General features: G+C 42.3%; 2 protein-coding genes across 6 annotated transcripts in view; one reads left to right on the top strand and one right to left on the bottom strand.

Moving 5' to 3' along the window:
- Positions 1-18,043, bottom strand: part of LOC143299788 (F-box DNA helicase 1-like) — a 60,134-nt gene that overhangs the window by 22,758 nt on the left and 19,333 nt on the right. For 2 of the 5 annotated variants that reach the window (XM_076613213.1, XM_076613217.1), the window contains exons 2-9: positions 12,045-13,258; positions 11,525-11,646; positions 10,832-10,958; positions 7,721-7,938; positions 6,226-6,429; positions 3,297-3,400; positions 2,932-3,010; positions 227-316 (exon numbers count right to left, since the gene is read on the bottom strand). In XM_076613213.1, the coding sequence (XP_076469328.1) occupies positions 227-316; positions 2,932-3,010; positions 3,297-3,400; positions 6,226-6,429; positions 7,721-7,938; positions 10,832-10,958; positions 11,525-11,646; positions 12,045-13,253 (2,153 nt within the window). In that variant the 5' untranslated portion in view covers positions 13,254-13,258. Of the gene's footprint in view, positions 1-226; positions 317-2,931; positions 3,011-3,296; positions 3,401-6,225; positions 6,430-7,720; positions 7,939-10,831; positions 10,959-11,524; positions 11,647-12,044; positions 13,259-16,751; positions 17,060-17,136; positions 17,173-18,043 lie in introns of those variants that run through there. The other 3 variants (XM_076613215.1, XM_076613216.1, XM_076613214.1) reach the window with 3 other exon arrangements.
- The window catches only part of LOC143299689 (thioredoxin-like protein 4B), a 5,542-nt gene continuing 4,942 nt past the window's right edge, over positions 17,444-18,043 (top strand). The window contains exon 1 of the mRNA XM_076613046.1: positions 17,444-17,608. Coding sequence (XP_076469161.1) covers positions 17,477-17,608 — 132 coding nt within the window. The 5' untranslated portion in view covers positions 17,444-17,476. The remainder of the gene's footprint in view (positions 17,609-18,043) is intronic.

The following is an 18,043-nucleotide window of genomic DNA, read 5'->3' as shown; positions in this document are numbered from 1 at the left end:
GAACGACGCAGGAAAACGAATGACTTGTGCCCCAAGACAACTGTCAGTGGGCCTTACCCAGGTAGGCAGCCTGTTGTGAAAACGACTCCGTGTTTGTACAGCGCTAAGAGCTTGGCCTCTGACCGAGGATAGGTGCTATCTAAGTGTTCATTTCATCATCATCATCATCATCAAATTCTTAACGTTCAAAACTTGAACGAGCCCTGTGCATGACACCTGTCCTGACCTTCGACCTACGGCTGCAAAGGCCAGACTGTGCCCCGTCCTGCAGGTGACGTTGGGAGGGAACGTGGACTGGGCGTGTGTGCACACCGACCTGATGGCCAACAACAACACATCGCCGTCAATGTGGGGGAAAATTCACAAACCTGCCAGCATTCTGACCTTCAACTGCAGAAAGGAATACAAACAATCATGCACAAGCAGAAGTGAGGACAAATCAACAACCTTGTACAGGGGTACGAGCACAAGTTAGTTGTACAGGAGTACGGGCACAAGAAACAAATGAATAACCCTGTTAGTTGTACAGGAGTACGGGCACAAGAAACAAATGAATAACCCTGTTAGTTGTACAGGAGTACGGGCACAAGAAACAAATAAATAACCCTGTTAGTTGTACAGGAGTACGAGCACAAGAAACAAATGAATAACCCTGTTAGTTGTACAGGAATACGGGCAGAAGAAACAAATGAATAACCCTGTTAGCTGTACAGGAGTACGGGCACAAGAAACAAATAAATAACCCTGTTAGTTGTACAGGAGTATGGGCAGAAGAAACAAATGAATAACCCTGTTAGTTGTACAGGAGTACAAGCACAAGAAACAAATGAATAACCCTGTTAGTTGTACAGGAATACGGGCACAAGAAACAAATGAATAACCCTGTTAGTTGTACAGGAGTACGGGCACAAGAAACAAATGAATAACCCTGTTAGTTGTACAGGAATACGAGCACAAGAAACAAATAAATAACCCTGTTAGTTGTACAGGAATACGGGCAGAAGAAACAAATAAATAACCCTGTTAGTTGTACAGGAATACGGGCAGAAGAAACAAATAAATAACCCTGTTAGTTGTACAGGAGTACGGGCACAAGAAACAAATGAATAACCCTGTTAGTTGTACAGGAGTACGGGCACAAGAAACAAATGAATAACCCTGTTAGTTGTACAGGAGTACGGGCACAAGAAACAAATGAATAACCCTGTTAGTTGTACAGGAGTACGGGCACAAGAAACAAATGAATAACCCTGTTAGTTGTACAGGAGTACGGGCAGAAGAAACAAATAAATAACCCTGTTAGTTGTACAGGAGTACAAGCACAAGAAACAAATGAATAACCCTGTTAGTTGTACAGGAATACGGGCAGAAGAAACAAATAAATAACCCTGTTAGTTGTACAGGAGTACGAGCACAAGAAACAAATAAATAACCCTGTTAGTTGTACAGGAGTACGGGCAGAAGAAACAAATAAATAACCCTGTTAGTTGTACAGGAGTACGGGCACAAGAAACAAATAAATAACCCTGTTAGTTGTACAGGAGTACGGGCAGAAGAAACAAATAAATAACCCTGTTAGTTGTACAGGAGTACGGGCACAAGAAACAAATAAATAACCCTGTTAGTTGTACAGGAGTACGGGCACAAGAAACAAATGAATAACCCTGTTAGTTGTACAGGAGTACGGGCAGAAGAAACAAATAAATAACCCTGTTAGTTGTACAGGAGTACGGGCACAAGAAACAAATAAATAACCCTGTTAGTTGTACAGGAGTACGGGCAGAAGAAACAAATAAATAACCCTGTTAGTTGTACAGGAGTACGGGCACAAGAAACAAATAAATAACCCTGTTAGTTGTACAGGAGTACGAGCACAAGAAACAAATAAATAACCCTGTTAGTTGTACAGGAGTACTGGCAGAAGAAACAAATAAATAACCCTGTTAGTTGTACAGGAGTACGGGCACAAGAAACAAATAAATAACCCTGTTAGTTGTACAGGAATACCGGCAGAAGAAACAAATGAATAACCCTGTTAGTTGTACAGGAGTATGGGCACAAGAAACAACTAAATAACCCTGTTAGTTGTACAGGAGTACAGGCACAAGAAACAAATAAATAACCCTGTTAGTTGTACAGGAGTACGGGCACAAGAAACAAATGAATAACCCTGTTAGTTGTACAGGAGTATAGGCACAAGAAACAAATGAATAACCCTGTTAGTTGTACAGGAGTACGGGCACAAGAAACAAATGAATAACCCTGTTAGTTGTACAGGAGTACGGGCACAAGAAACAAATGAATAACCCTGTTAGTTGTACAGGAGTACGGGCACAAGAAACAAATGAATAACCCTGTTAGTTGTACAGGAGTATCGGCAGAAGAAACAAACGAATAACCCTGTTAGTTGTACAGAAGTACGGGCAGAAGTGAAGAAACATAAACAATCATGTACAAGCAGAAGTGAACAAACAATTTTGTACAAGTTCTAATTCATAACTGGAAGACTGTCACAGGTACACAATCTCTGAAAACCAAAACTTACATGAAAGTAACTTAAATATTTGTTTAACTGATCACATTCATTTAATTCTGTTGGTTTTTTTTTCCGTGGGTTCAACCTTCTTACTGCCTGAGTTTATCAGATAACACACTCAATACAGAATGCTCCAGGAAATCTTGCACACTTCCTTGCACACACAATCTTGTGATGCACACAAACACATGCACTCATACATGAACAACTGCAAAGCATTAGTCAACTCTAAATCTTTTTTTTTTTTTTCTTGTACTAAATAATTTGATCTATAACAGACAAATTCAGGACTCGGATTTCAAGCCTTTTCCTGTTTATTTCTCAAACTCTACAGTGTTAAAGTTTGTGTCTGAAAACAGCTAAAATAATATTAAAAAAAAAAAAATCACACTCACTTGTTGAAAACTATGAGCAGGAATTTGAGGTGTGGTCGCATCTGGGTATACCTGCGCAAGACCGTCGTTTTACCAGTGCCTGTAAAATACAACAAGGAGTTATCAGTAATCTTTTTTAAAGCAAACATTTCTTGCAGATTATAGTCCAGCCAGCCACACTGGACCGTACCAGAACTGAAAAACTAAATACTGATCCCACGGAACCTTAAAAAACACATATCTACACACACACACACACACAGAGTTTATTCACAGATAATACATACATATATATTTTGTTGTTGTTGTTGTTTTTTTAGTGTAGTTTCTTTTCTTTTTTTTTTGGTCTGTGAATAAACTCTCTCGCTGCTCTCTCTCTCTCTTACCTGCATAGGCAAAGACCTTGATGATCTCTCCTGAGCGGAGCTCAGGCGTGTAGTTGATGATCCTCATCTGTTCATGTGTCAGTCTCACCCCTGTGTCGCCCCGACTGCTCCACACACACACACACACAAACACACACACACACACACACAAAAGACATGCTTCAGTTTCAGTTTCAAAGAAGCGTCAATATACCAACTGATCCATAGTCTGCTTTGAAAAAAAACACCCCAAAAAACAAAACAAAACAAAAACAGAAAAAAAGAAATAGAGCTGATTGCCAAGCTCTGTGAAAGAATGGGCAAATAACCCCTACCCAACCCAGCACTAACACCCAGACACCACAAACACAAGACTATTACAATGTAACAATTCAAAATATATTCATTCAACACTTTAACAATGGCTAAGTCACAGCAATGTTGACTATCGTATCAGGCACCACGATAACACAGACAAATGAATCAGTGATTTTAATAATAAGGGCATGGGATAACACACACACACACACACAAATGTGACGATAATCACTGATCATAACTGATCACACTCCAAATCAAGGCAGATGACTTCCAGGAGGTGGAATGAATCCTCCCTTCTGAAGAACAACAGTGCCAAAGCACCCGCAAAGTGTGCATGTGCATGAGTGTGTGAATATGTATGTGCACAGTCTCCAAAAGTGACAACACAAAGTCACACTGACACTACACTGACGATGACAACGACGAAGGTGATACGCTGAAAAAAAAACGATGAAGAAGGGAACGTGACAACGACAACAACAAAGGAGAATGATGACGATGACGACGTGAAAGTGTAGATGACGACAACAGGACTGGAACGACAGAGTAAAGAACGACAACGAGGACAGACATGGGCATAAACGCAGACTTCCTGGTAAAGTTGGAAAAGGCCCGCCAACCACACCAGAGAACACTGGCGACGAAAGGGAGTGGGAGGCTGTGGCAGCCAACCGGCACGCATTAAAAGGCAGGCAGTGGGAGACAAGGGAGCACAGTAGATGGTCAGTGGAGGGTTAGGGAAGTCAGTGGATGGACACCGAAGTGGGAACACTGAAAACACTTCCAGACGGGGTACTACTACTAGTACCCAGAAGGATGGAAGAACACCGAAAAGATGAACAAGAGAGGCAAGGCCTTCAAGACTCACTTGTGATACGCTTAAAAAAAAAAATCCAAGCTTTTTATGTATTGAGTACAATTTCAAAATGTAATGTTTAAGATGGGAAAGATCAGTTTAAAGCAAATTAACTCCCCCAGCATTAATTACAGAGTAATTTCCCTTTTTTACTATCTGCACCAAAAACGTTTGCAAAATAAATAAAACTTCCATGCTTAGCAAAAGAAGTTCCTGTTTGAACAGAAAATGATAATAATGACATTGACTGCTCTTGTTGTTGGGTCAGAATATCAGATCAAAGTGCCAAGTTTAGAGAATACAAAAAATATAAATATAACAGTAAATGCAGTTTGCATATAATTAGGCTTCATTTTTTATTTTTTTGTGCCCATCCCAGAGGTGCAATATTGTTTTAAACAAGATGACTGGAAAGAACTGAATTTTTCCTATTTTTATGCCTAATTTGGTGTCAACTGACAAAGTATCTGCAGAGAAAATGTCAATGTTAAAGTTTACCACAGACACACACACACACAGACAGACAACCGAACACCGGGTAAAAAGATAGACTCACTTTGTTTACACAAGTGAGTCAAAAATGATCCCCACTGACAAGAGTAGAACCGGGCAAACAGCCCCTGAAGAGCACAAAACAAGCACCACATGGACTGCCTCCTACGACAGTCACTGGCGAAAAGCCCTGAATCCTGTCACTGACCAGCTAAGAAGAGGCTGACCTCAGCTCAGTGACAGCCTGAACCGAGACTGAGACATGAGACCCACATGCAGTCGGCACAACCCGCACAGCTCTCTAGCTGAATGGAATGGGTGAACAAGGACGGGGGGTTAAAGCACGCACACCTTGATTTGTCATGAGATTCGACACTGATGCCTGGCCTCTGCATAAACCCAGCTGCCTGGTCAGGCCATGACAGCCTACAGCTTTCTGTCACTCCTCCCATTCCTTCAACGCTACATGAACTGTCCATGAAGGAGAACGACGACAGAGTGGGGAGACAAGGAGGAGAAAGAGAAGGGAAAGGAGAAGGAAAGAAGAAAAAGGACTTGGCCTGTATGACCAGTGAGGTCCCTCCAACGACTATCAAAAGAGCCCGTTTTTCATTCTGATGAATAAACCACAAACTTAGCAACATGCACAGCAAGCATGATCAGCTCAATAAATTATGTAGTATCTGAAGACTTCCTATCTTTGACATTCTGTTAAGCAGAGGATGGACAGAACAAACAACAAACAACACAACAATAAATAACAAAACACAACAGAATACAAACACAAACAACACAACAGAATTCAGTACAACACAACACAGCACAAGACAAACCACACAACAGAATACAACACAACACAAACACCACAACAGAACACACACACACACACACAGAGAATACAACACAACATAATTCAACAACAACACAACAGAATACAACATAACACAAACAACACAACACAACAGATTACAATACAACACAGCACAACAGAATACAACACAACACAAATAACACAACAGAACAGCACACAAACACAACACAACACAAACACCACAACAGAATACAACACAACATCAACACCATTCAACATACCAAGTGGTGTGTCCATCGAGATCGATGATGACCAATCGTTGTCATCCAACTGGGGGATGGGGGGAGCGTGGTGGTGGGGTGGGGGGGGAGGATGCTCATGAATCTATCTGTGAATGCGCAGATACCACAACACAACACAACACCACACCACACACCCACCCCAAGAATCCTCCCCCCCACCCCTCTCACCTGTACTTGATGATGGACTGCTGGCCGGAGCAGGGCACCATGGCCTGCTGCAGCATGGCGTGGGAGGAGGTGAAGCTGTTCTCGTACAGGTAGAGGGCATAGAACACCCGGTAGTGCAGGCCCCGCAGCACGCCCGTCGCCTGGCTCCGCTCCAAGTTCATCACCTTGCTGTCCCCCTGGCTCTCCACCATGCTGTTACTGATCCTGGTTCAAGACACAGTTTCAGTTTCAGGAGGCGGCGGTTTTTTTGTTTTTTTTTTTACCTACGCTGGGGTAAAAATCCACAATTCTACGCTACGTCACATCTGCTAGACAGATGCCTAGACCTGCAGCATCACCCGACGCAAGCACAACAGGGAGGGGGGAGGAATCAGTTTCCTGGAGGTGTCGAAAAGTTGGGAGGAGGGCGGCAGGATGGTTCGGATGCTTATGCGCCGATACAGAGGCACTAACCGAGTGTGCGCTGGGTTATGCAGCCGGTCAGGCATCTGCCTGGCAAACAATGGTGCTGCAATATATTTGCATTTGTATTTCTTTTTATCACAACAGATTTCTCTGTGTGAAAGTCGGGCTGCTCTCCCCAGGGAGAATATTCTTAAAATGCACGCCTCAAGACACACTGGGGCAATTGTTGCGCCAGACGATAGGGAAAAGAATGAAAGTCATTAGTTAAGGTGTGTGGGGGGAAAGTGGTGCATGAAAGGTAAATATGAGTTTGTGAAAGAAGAAATAGAAAGATGTGGGAAAAAAGAGGAGGATGGAGGCCCCCCCCCCAAAAAAAAAAAAAAAAAAAAAAAGTGGGAAAAAAGAGGTTGGAGGCCCCACTAAAAAAAAAAAAGAAAAAAAAAAGTGAACATAAAAATATAATAAAACGAAACATGAAAATGGCAAGTGACTGAAATACAGTACAGTACAGCACAACACAAATACAATTCATACAGTCTGCTTTGATTGCCATGAATGGCATAAGCAGCTGAGAGCATCTTGAATTTCACACACACAAAAATCAGTTGTGACAAAGCAACACAATATAATACAGCACAGCACAACACGATACAATACATACAGATTACTTTGACTGCCATGAATGGCATAAGCAGCCGAAAGCATCTTGAATTTTACACACAGAAATCCGTTGTGACAAAGCAACACAACACAAAATTTTACAATCACAATACAATACAGGACAGCACAACGCATTACACAATACATGCAGATTGCATTGATTGCCATGAATGGCATAAGCAGCCGAAAGTATCTTGAATTTCAGACAGAAAAATCCACTGTGACAAAAGCAACATTATACAATTACAATACAGTACAGCACACATACAATACAGTACAGCACAACACAATACAATACATACAGACTGCTCTGATTGCCATGAATGGCATAAGCAGCCGAAAGCATCTTGAATTTCGCAGGCAAATCCATTGTGACAAAGAAACGCAACACAAAATTCACAATATAGCACAGCACAACACAATCACATACGGATCGAGATAGCTCGGATCGCGGAGAAGGGAAAACAACTGCTGGGAGGTGTACTTCCACTCCAAGAGAAAGGTGGCCATGCAGTAGAAACACTCCACCACCTCCACACACGTCTGCCGGGAGCGACTGGACGTCAGCAGTCTCACCGCACAGTGCACATCCTCCACTGTGGCCGACACGCACACCAGGGCGCACAGCAAGCTCCATGGGTTCGGTTCCTACGAAGGCGTTGAGAAAAAGAAAACACACACATTTAAAAGGAAATTTTCTATCTAAAATTACGTTTAAATAACATACTTACCGTGACCCAACTAGTGCAGACTCTGGCAGGGGTCTGACATTCCTGTCCTGTGCAAACTACTATCCGCCTATGCGGAGAAAACGAAACTACGGCCGATAACCTCCCGGAAGTAGGTAACCTCCCCTTTGTCCCGCTGGCTAACGCCCTCTTTTTCCGGCAGCCATTATGACTCCTCTTCCTGTGCTCTCCATAAGGCTAAGGTTTTTTTTCTCTCGTATTTTCTGTCTGTATGTTGATTCTCTGGTGTTCTTGTTTTTTTGTCAAATTTTGTCTTGAACCAGGTCACATTATTATATGGTTCGACTGGGAGATCGGGCTAAAATTAAGGCGCGATCGAAATCGATTCGCGGACACTCTGGGCCCTCTATTTCTGGCCCTCTCAACAACGCCAACCCACCGCCTTTTAAAAATTAAATTAAAAAAAAATCTTTTAGTTTCCCAGCAATCAAGACTGCTGCTGGAGTCTGCACCTGTGGGTCATGGTATAGTATGCGTAATTCGTTCCCCCCCCACCCCCCACTCACACACCCAAATTTTGGGACATTTTGTTTTTATCATCAAATAGTATTATCATTTTGATGATGATGATTATGAACGAGGATGGGGATGATGACAATGATACCATGGTGGTTCATTTTAGGCTTAATCAAAGTCAATATCTGAACAGCTCTGATTAACAGAATAATTCATTAATTATGGCTGCCTAAAATGCTGGGTTTAATAAAACGAAGAAATAAGAATCAAAACAAAATGACCCACACAAGAGAAAAAGCCCTACACTTAAGACACATGTAAGTACCTGTATCCATCCCATCCTTTTTGGGTTTTTTCACAATGAATTTAAGTCAGAACAATGTCAAGCACAAATCTGATAGTGAACTTAAACACCCACCGACATGTGTCCTTCCAAATCAGGCATAAAGAAAATAAATTTATACCGCACCATATCTTTTGCAGAAACAAATCCAAGCACTTTCACACACAACGTTTGCATGCATGCACTTATAAATAATTACAGATAGAAGACAAGAGAAACTAGGGGTGGAAAAGGGAAGAGTACTGAGGAGCAATTTTGGAAAGAGGTAGGTTTCAAGGCCAGACTTGAAAAAGCTGACTGCTTGGCTTTGATGAAACGAACGAGGGAGATCATTCCTCCTGACACAGTGTCTGAATCTGGGAACGCAGAAACAGAGTGGATCTGATGCTGATCGTACAGAGTGAGATGGGGTGTGGAGGTGAAGGCAGTCACACAGAGTGGATCTGATGCTGATCGAACAGAGCGAGATGGGGTGTGGAGGTGAAGGCAGTCACAGAGTGGATCTGCTGCTGATCGCACAGTGAGATGGGGTGTGGAGGTGAAGGCAGTCACACAGAGTGGATCTGATGCTGATCGCACAGAGCGAGATGGGGTGTGGAGGTGAAGGCAGTCACAGAGTGGATCTGCTGCTGATTGAACAGAGTGAGATGGGGTGTGGAGGTGAAGGCAGTCACACAGAGTGGATCTGATGCTGATCGCACAGAGCGAGATGGGGTGTGGAGGTGAAGGCAGTCACAGAGTGGATCTGCTGCTGATTGAACAGAGTGAGATGGGGTGTGGAGGTGAAGGCAGTCACACAGAGTGGATCTGATGCTGATCGCACAGAGCGAGATGGGGTGTGGAGGTGAAGGCAGTCACAGAGTGGATCTGCTGCTGATTGAACAGAGTGAGATGGGGTGTGGAGGTGAAGGCAGTCAGAGAGTGGATCTGATGCTGATCGTACAGAGCGAGATGGGGTGTGGAGGTGAAGGCAGTCACACAGAGTGGATCTGATGCTAATCATACAGAGGGAGATTGGGTGTGGAGGTGAAGGCAGTCACAGAGAGTGGATCTGATGCTGATCATACAGAGTGAGATGGGGTGTGGAGGTGAAGGCAGTCAGAGAGTGGATCTGATGCTGATTGAACAGAGCGAGATGGGGTGTGGAGGTGAAGGCAGTCACAGAGTGGATCTGATGCTGATTGAACAGAGCGAGATGGGGTGTGGAGGTGAAGGCAGTCACAGAGTGGATCTGATGCTGATCGTACAGAGTGAGATGGGGTGTGGAGGTGAAGGCAGTCACAGAGAGTGGATCTGATGCTGATCGCACAGAGCGAGATGGGGTGTGGAGGTGAAGGCAGTCACAGAGTGGATCTGATGCTGATCGTACAGAGTGAGATGGGGTGTGGAGGTGAAGGCAGTCACACAGAGTGGATCTGATGCTGATCGAACAGAGCGAGATGGGGTGTGGAGGTGAAGGCAGTCACAGAGAGTGGATCTGATGCTGATCGTACAGAGTGAGATGGGGTGTGGAGGTGAAGGCAGTCACAGAGTGGATCTGATGCTGATCGTACAGAGCGAGATGGGGTGTGGAGGTGAAGGCAGTCACAGAGAGTGGATCTGATGCTGACTGAACAGAGCGAGATGGGGTGTGGAGGTGAAGGCAGTCACACAGAGTGGATCTGATGCTGATTGTACAGAGTGAGATGGCGTGTGGAGGTGAAGGCAGTCACACAGACAGGAATGAGCAGATATAATTTGTTTATAAAATGCATTAATGATAGAGCGAAAATATTTGTTTCTGCATAAATTTATGACAGTGCAAATATTTGCTAGAATGCATTTATGACAGTGCAAATATTTGTTTATGCATATGACAGATTGCAAATATTCGTTTATGCATTTACGACAGAGTGCAAATCTTGTACTTTATTCTGTGAAACAGGGAGCCAATGGAGGGACCACAAAGACAGAGATGTGTGCTTCCGAATCATGCATTATGCGACAGTCTCACCCCGTTCTTGATGCAGTGTGAAGCCTTCTCCTTGAGGAGAGCCAGAGCCCAGGAGTACTTGGGGTGGGACTGCATCACAGCACACACATTGTTGTCCGGCGTCACAACCCTGAACTTCTGCATGAAACTGGAACACACATCAGTTTACAGAGTTCAACGTCAAAACATCGCTTTACATGATCAGTGACCTGGCCTAGTTTCCTCAATGTTGTTGTTATTTGGTATCTGGGAACAGTTTTTGTTCAGTGCTAAAGATACTGGACTGCCACTACCACATGTGTACCTGATTTTGAAATAATTTGTCGTCAGTTTCAAGTGTTTGGTGGTTCTGTTCTTCCTGCTACAGGTGTTTCATAATCACAGATATCATACTATTGAACCATGGTTTTGGGTGTTTTTTTTGTTGTTGTTTGTTTGTTTTTTTGTTTTATTTTTCTGAGGCTCTAAACATGACAAAAGAGAAAGTGAAGCCAGACATTTATCAGTGCAGCAAGAGCTGTCTGCCTTCTTCTTCCTTAGAATTCTCCGAAGAGTCATTGGGGCGCCCCACAGAACTGTTCACCAGATTCCTTCAGGTCTGTCAGGTTTTGTGTCAACACTAAGATCTCAGCAAATAAGCAAGAGCTGGTAATGAGCAGCAGCAGGAACTAGAGCCAAACGAAGACACAAGGCAGTGAAGCAGCACATGTGTACCTGATCAGCTTCAGAAGTCTGCAGGAATCCATGTCCTCTTGCTGGATGAGAGAGCGGATGTGGGCCTTGCTCCCTCTGTCCCCATTCTTCAGCTTGTGGTAGAGTTTTTTCCACGGCAGGAACTGCAAGATTAAACACGTCTTCTGTTCCTTTGGTGTGATGATGCTAAAAGGATGTAAGCACACGAGCTCAGAACCCACCTTGTGACGACTTGAATCAAAATCACACAAAAAAACCCACACACATATACTTAATCATAATGATCATCAGCACATACTTCTTGGAATCCTACCCCCCCCCCCCCCCCCAACGCCAAAAAAAAAAGACCCAAACTTTTTCCTCCTCTCAATGTTCACATTCAAATTATCCCTCTGACCCTCCCTAGCCCTATCAATCTCCTTTCTATAAATTCAACGCTTTCAACCCCTTACAAACCTTTCATTCGCTTCAGATAGTCTCTCATCTCCCAACCCCTTCATCCCCACACCCCATGCACAAATATGGGCTAAATAACACTTACACTGGGATTGGACACAATGTTGTTCCAGTTCACACACACGCGGCTGACGTTGTGACAGAGCTCGACCATGGGCAGATTGCAGAAGATGTTCTCCACAATCTCAACGGGCATCCTATGGAACCAGTTCTCCTCCACCGTGTCCACAACACTGTCGCTGAGCAAACCGAAGGTTGGGCCCACGTCCACACAGATTCTGACTGAGGGGACACTGGCAAAGTCCTCCTCGTCCGCCTCATCGAAATCTGTGCTGGAAAGACCCAGGGTGGAGGAGACAGAAGCTAGCATCCTCTGATGAGGACTTACCTCCTGTTTTGACATCCTTTTTTTCAACGTCTTTTTTTTCACACCCTTGTTAACAGACCTGGATGCACTTGATTCTTTTCTCTGTGTACCTGCCCCTCTGGATGATTTGGAATCTGGGGCTCTGCTTTGGGAAAGGAACACTTTCATCCCCTCTGAATTCCTCTGCCTAAAGTCATCTGATCGGGAACACGGTCGGTCTGAAGCTTCTTCTTGACAGTCATCACTGTCATCACTGACCACAATGTACACACTTCCTGCCTCAGACACTTTTTTGATAGGGGAGTACATTTTGCTGGGTGAACCGTATTCTATCCTGTCTGGCGGTGGAGACCCTTCACTGGTCCTGTGCACTTTGTCACCTGTCCCACTTCTGGCCACTTTTCTCACAGGTGAGGATATTTTGCTGGGTGAACCAGTGGAGACCTGAGGTTCGAACCTTTTCCTGTCATTGCTAGTGCTTGCAGTCACGAAACTATTTGACGAGGAAGCTGATGACGACGATCCCTGACAGAACATGAATGGGATAATGCTGGACTGCTTTTTGCCAGTTTTCTTCGACGATGACATCCCCACACAAGGTGGAGAAGGTTGCCGTGGCACCACACAGGAGGGTTCTAGCAGGAAACTCAAGTCCTTTGTTCCCAACCCTGACCCTTGTGTCGAGTTTGACGCAGAGTCGGTCTCTCTCTTCTGGTCGTCAGGAGTCCGGACTCTTCTTGGAGGCCTGAATTTGATGCGAGTGTTGTAGCGTGGCGTCATTGCTTGCTCTGCACATGTCCGTGGATGTGCTCTGTCCACTGGCTGTCGGAGAGAGGCGGTCCCTTCTTCTGACTGGCTGAGCCGCACGGACTGTACAACGTCCAGGTGCAGTCGTTTCCGCGGAGGTCCTTGGTGCTCCTCTCCCATGTTTACTGTGATGGGGGAAAAAAGGAAAATGATTTTTTATGCTTACGAGCTTGTGTTAACAAAGATCAGTTGCTTCTTCTTAAACAGTTTAACAGTTCTAAGCACTGAATATGTCATAATTGTGTCACTCTCTCACCCTATTTATACACACATACAATGCACACAGAGCATAGCAGTAACTGTCTCTTTTGATAACTTGTGCCATATTTCTGTACACCGAAACCAGTATCTAAACTGACTATATATGAGAGAAATTTGTTAAAGAAATAAAAAGTCATACTCTCTCTTTTCTGCAATATAATGTTGACATCAAGCCCAGGCTGTGAAATCACTCCACAGCCTACATGTAGTGGTAGTATGTGCACACTCAAAGTCAAACGTGTGTGCACAAAAATCCACATTCAAGCTATTACAACTTGCTTTTAGTTTTACATACACATTCATGTCATCAAAAATGCTTCACTATTTGCCCCATGAAGTATTTATGTCATGGTCATTTCAGGATTTTTCACACTCTATTTTAAAGTAGATGTATCCCCATAGCTACCAGTCAGAAACCTTGATATACATGCATACATTCATTATCTGTGAGAAGCAAAAACCAGTCATGCTCTGCATGATAATTTCTGGATGTTATTTCAATACCCCCCTCGCAATGCTTTCAAAATGGCAGAAGCTGAACTAAAACCTTACGCTTGACGCTTGAAACAGCAGTGTGTGTTACAACAAAATGAGATTTTGCCATCACTGATGTTGCAGAGGCCTTACAAGTCATTGACAAAGATGAACTGAGTGCTAGGTGTAGCAAAATTATGTTGGGTGGTTTGCTTGACACGAGCTGAAAGTTAGAATGACGATTTGCAGACAGGAGGGGTGGGGGGTTGTTAAAGAGCAACATGCAGCCAAAAAAGGGAGAGAAAGCGGAGCAGGAGGTCGAGTTCAGCTCTGTTGCTGACTTAGAGCTGACCTCAAATACAAACCATCCACTTATCCAGGGTAGGGAGGGGCAGAGCGAGTGATGAAGGGGGTGAACAGTTTCGTTCAAGTCGTGAGTGATGTGTACAGCATGGTTTTAGAAAAACACATCCCCACTGATCAAACAGCTATCATCTGCAGGTGATATTATGGACAGTGCTCAACCCATCCCCTATGCTACCCCCAACCCCATGCAATGTGGGCCAACTGGGTCACTGTTAACCTATTTGATACTGGCTGAAAGTGAGCATGAAGTGAGTGGGCATGGCACAGGCAGAAGGTCAGTTCAGTTCAGTTCAGTTTTGAGGACGTTTATAAGCCTTTCGGCTTTTTTCTTTTTTGTCCCAGTCTAACAAAAAATATTGATTTGAGTTGCCAGTACACCTGCTCAGGAGTAATAGTAGTAAATAAATTAAAAAATTAATCCTTCATCATGAACCTGAATGAATTTCAACTTGCTGATACTATTTACCTGTTCTAGAAGATTTTAAAAAGTGTTAACACTGTTAGCCATCTTAACATGCAGAGGTAATGTATTCCAATAAAGCCCAATTCTGTTACTAAAACAATTTTTTGGAATGTTAGTTCTTGAATACTTAATAAAGTTTTTCAGTGGCATTCCTTGTTATCGAATCCATGAAAGTTATTATTATTATTTTTTTTTTAAAGGTCTCTTTGTCAAGTTTATCAATATCATTGAGCATTTCATTTGTTTGTATTTGATCCCCTCTAATTCTACTAAATTTCAAAGATGCTGTATATCAAGTAATTTCTGTCTTTCTTCGTATGTTTTATCCTGCAATCCACTAACAAACCTTGTTGCTCTTCTTTGAACTTTTTCAACTGCAACAGATTGCTTTTTGTATAGCGGGTACCAAATAACATTTCCATTTTCAAGGTGTGGTCTTACTAGTGTCTTAAATAATCTAACAAAAGTGTCACTGTCTATATATGAGAAAGTTGTTTTTATAATCCTGAGTATTCTCTTTGCCTTTAATATTACATAAGTAATGTGTCTATCAAATTTTAAATCATCATTAATGATAACTCCCAAGTCTTTTTCTTCTGTACATTTACTTAAACTCTTCTGTCCATCTGTGAGTCTCATAATGTAATCATTCTGCAGGCTGTTATTCCCAACATGCAATACTTTATACTTATCTGCATTAAAATACAGGTTCCAGTGTGTTTGTCCATTCTATTACTATTAGCTTATCTATGTCTGTCTGTAATGTATATTTATGGCTGCTCAGGTTATAAATTTCAGTGTCATCTGCAAAAGATTTGTCATGTGCTAATATTATAACCATGTCCGGTAGGTCATTAATAAATGTAAATAGAATGGGGCCAGGTATACTTCCCTGGGGGATACCGCTTAAAACTTTGGTTTCTGAGGAGTAAGCATTCCCAACTCTAACCCTTTGGGTTCTGTCTTTCTGGAAATTTGACACCCACGCTAATACACCTCCAGTTATTCCATATGATTGCATCTTTGTAATCAGACGCTTATGTGGAACAGAGTCAAAAGTCTTCCTGAAGTCCATATATACAACATCAATTTTTCACCAGTCAAACATTTCTGTAAAATCATTCATCACCTTTAATAACTGGTTAACACAAGAACATCCTGGTCTAAAGCCATGTTGGCATTAAGAAAATAAGTCATTGTTGGTCATAATGGTCTGCAATGGTATCTCTAATAAATGACTCTAAAACTTGCATAGAACACATGTATGGCTAACTGGTCTGTAATTTCCTGCTGAAGATTTATTTCTTTTATTATATATGGCAGTTACATTTGATTTTTTCCAATCTTGGGGTAACCTGCCCTTCTCTAATGATCCATTAAATAACAGAGATAATGAAACTGAAAATTCTTTATGAGCTTCTTTCAAAACTCATAGTGAAATACCATCAGGTCCACCTGCTTTAATAGGGTTAAGTTTCTTTAGCTAATTTTCAACTGCTTTTGCAGTTATAATAATATCATTTAATCACATTAATGTAATACCACCTAATCTCGAGGCAGATTCTAAATGGGGAACATTATCTGTGTCTTCTCTAATGAAAACACTGGAAAAAAATTGTTAAGGACATCTGCTTTTTCCTTGTCAGTCTCTGCCATATTCCCATCTTCTCTCTCCAGGGGGGTGATGCCTGTGGTCATGTTCAATTTTCCTCAAACGTATTTCCAAAATCACTTTGGGTTGCTTTTACAATTTTGAGCTTTTCTCTTTTCCTGTTGCAACTAAAGGACATTTATATGTACAATTATTGTATTAAATGAGCTTCAAACTATCATAATTAAATAGCTGGTTCATTCTCCTTCCAAAGTATGGGTTTTGTATACTTTCTTGCAGAAGTTGGATTCGAACTGCAACTTTACATTAAACTGCATGAATTGTTGGACTGACATAATGAAAACAAGTCAGTTGGTCATTTCGTCATAGCAATACGATGTAATGTGAAACCAAGTAAGTTCCAAAATTTCATATTCATGAATTCCCTCTAATTTGAACGTACCGTTAACAACCACAACAGGAAACATTTAGTAACAGCAAAACAAATTACTGGAACACCTTTTTTTTCTCTCTCTCTCAAGGCCTGACTAAGCGCGTTGGGTTACGCTGCTGGTCAGGCATCTGCTTGGCAGATGTGGTGTAGCGTATATGGATTTGTCCAAGCGCAGTGACGCCTCCTTCAGCAACTGAAACTGGAACAAATTAACAAACAATATCAAACGTGCACCTAGTATAAATACTTTTAAGAACCTCATAGATTAACACGAGTTATTAACAAAAACGAAATATGACTTTGATGGATAAAATGACTGAGCTAGTCAACGACCTGACCAACAATGTAAACGAGTAAATCTGAAGGGGCATAAAAGTTGTTTTCAAAAACGCACCAAATCCTGATCCTGAGGAAATGTTTTGAACAAATATTTTTTACCGTAACTGTCCCAAATCTGAATTCTGCCTTTTTTCTTTCTTTCTTTTTTTTTTTTTTTTTGTTCTTTCTTTTTACTGAACGTTAAATGTCATCTTTTACAACAGCGATAACTGCTTTCACACACACACACACACACACACACACACACACACACACACACACACACTCTCTTTCCTGAACAATTATTATTTTATTTTGTCCGTTTGTGGTGAAATTGTGAACGAGTGAGACGGGAGAGCACTCTTGTGCATAAACACATCAGTTATTTGTCTTTGATGTGATTCCCGATCGAAGCAATGAGTTTTCTTCTACCCAAACTTACGTCCAAAGGCGAAGTAGACAAGGCAATCAAGTCAACTGAAGATATTGTACTTATTCTTAGATTTGGGAGAGAACATGACACCACATGTCTGCAACTAGACGACATCGTAAGCTCTCTCTCTCTCTCTCTCTCTCTCTCTCTGTATATATTCGATGTATTGATGCATGTGTACCAATAAGCGCATTGTCCTTATATAAACAGCCCTTATATTAAAACAGCCCACTCGGAACCAGCCTCCGGAAAAAAATTTGTGTGGCAGATTCATCGACAAGTCGATGTTGGCTACCCATCCAAAAGAAGAAGATGTGTGTGTGTGTGTGTGTTGATTAGATGGTACAATCAACAATGCATGTTACTTTGTCTTCCTTACAGACCTGTTGTTCTATATCACATGTTCCATGTAATATGAGGTTATCTGTTCATTAGTTGATATTGTTTTACTCTCTCTCTCTCCATCACCTGTGACATTTTTATTCTCATACTATTTTATATGTTGAATTATGCTTCCTCTGGCTATGAGCATCCCCTGCCCCCCTACCCC

Source organism: Babylonia areolata, chromosome 25 (genome assembly GCF_041734735.1).
Source record: "Babylonia areolata isolate BAREFJ2019XMU chromosome 25, ASM4173473v1, whole genome shotgun sequence".
Lineage (NCBI taxonomy): Eukaryota > Metazoa > Mollusca > Gastropoda > Neogastropoda > Buccinidae > Babylonia > Babylonia areolata.
Note: the sequence above shows the minus strand (reverse complement) of the source record. Positions and strands in the feature narration are given on the sequence as shown.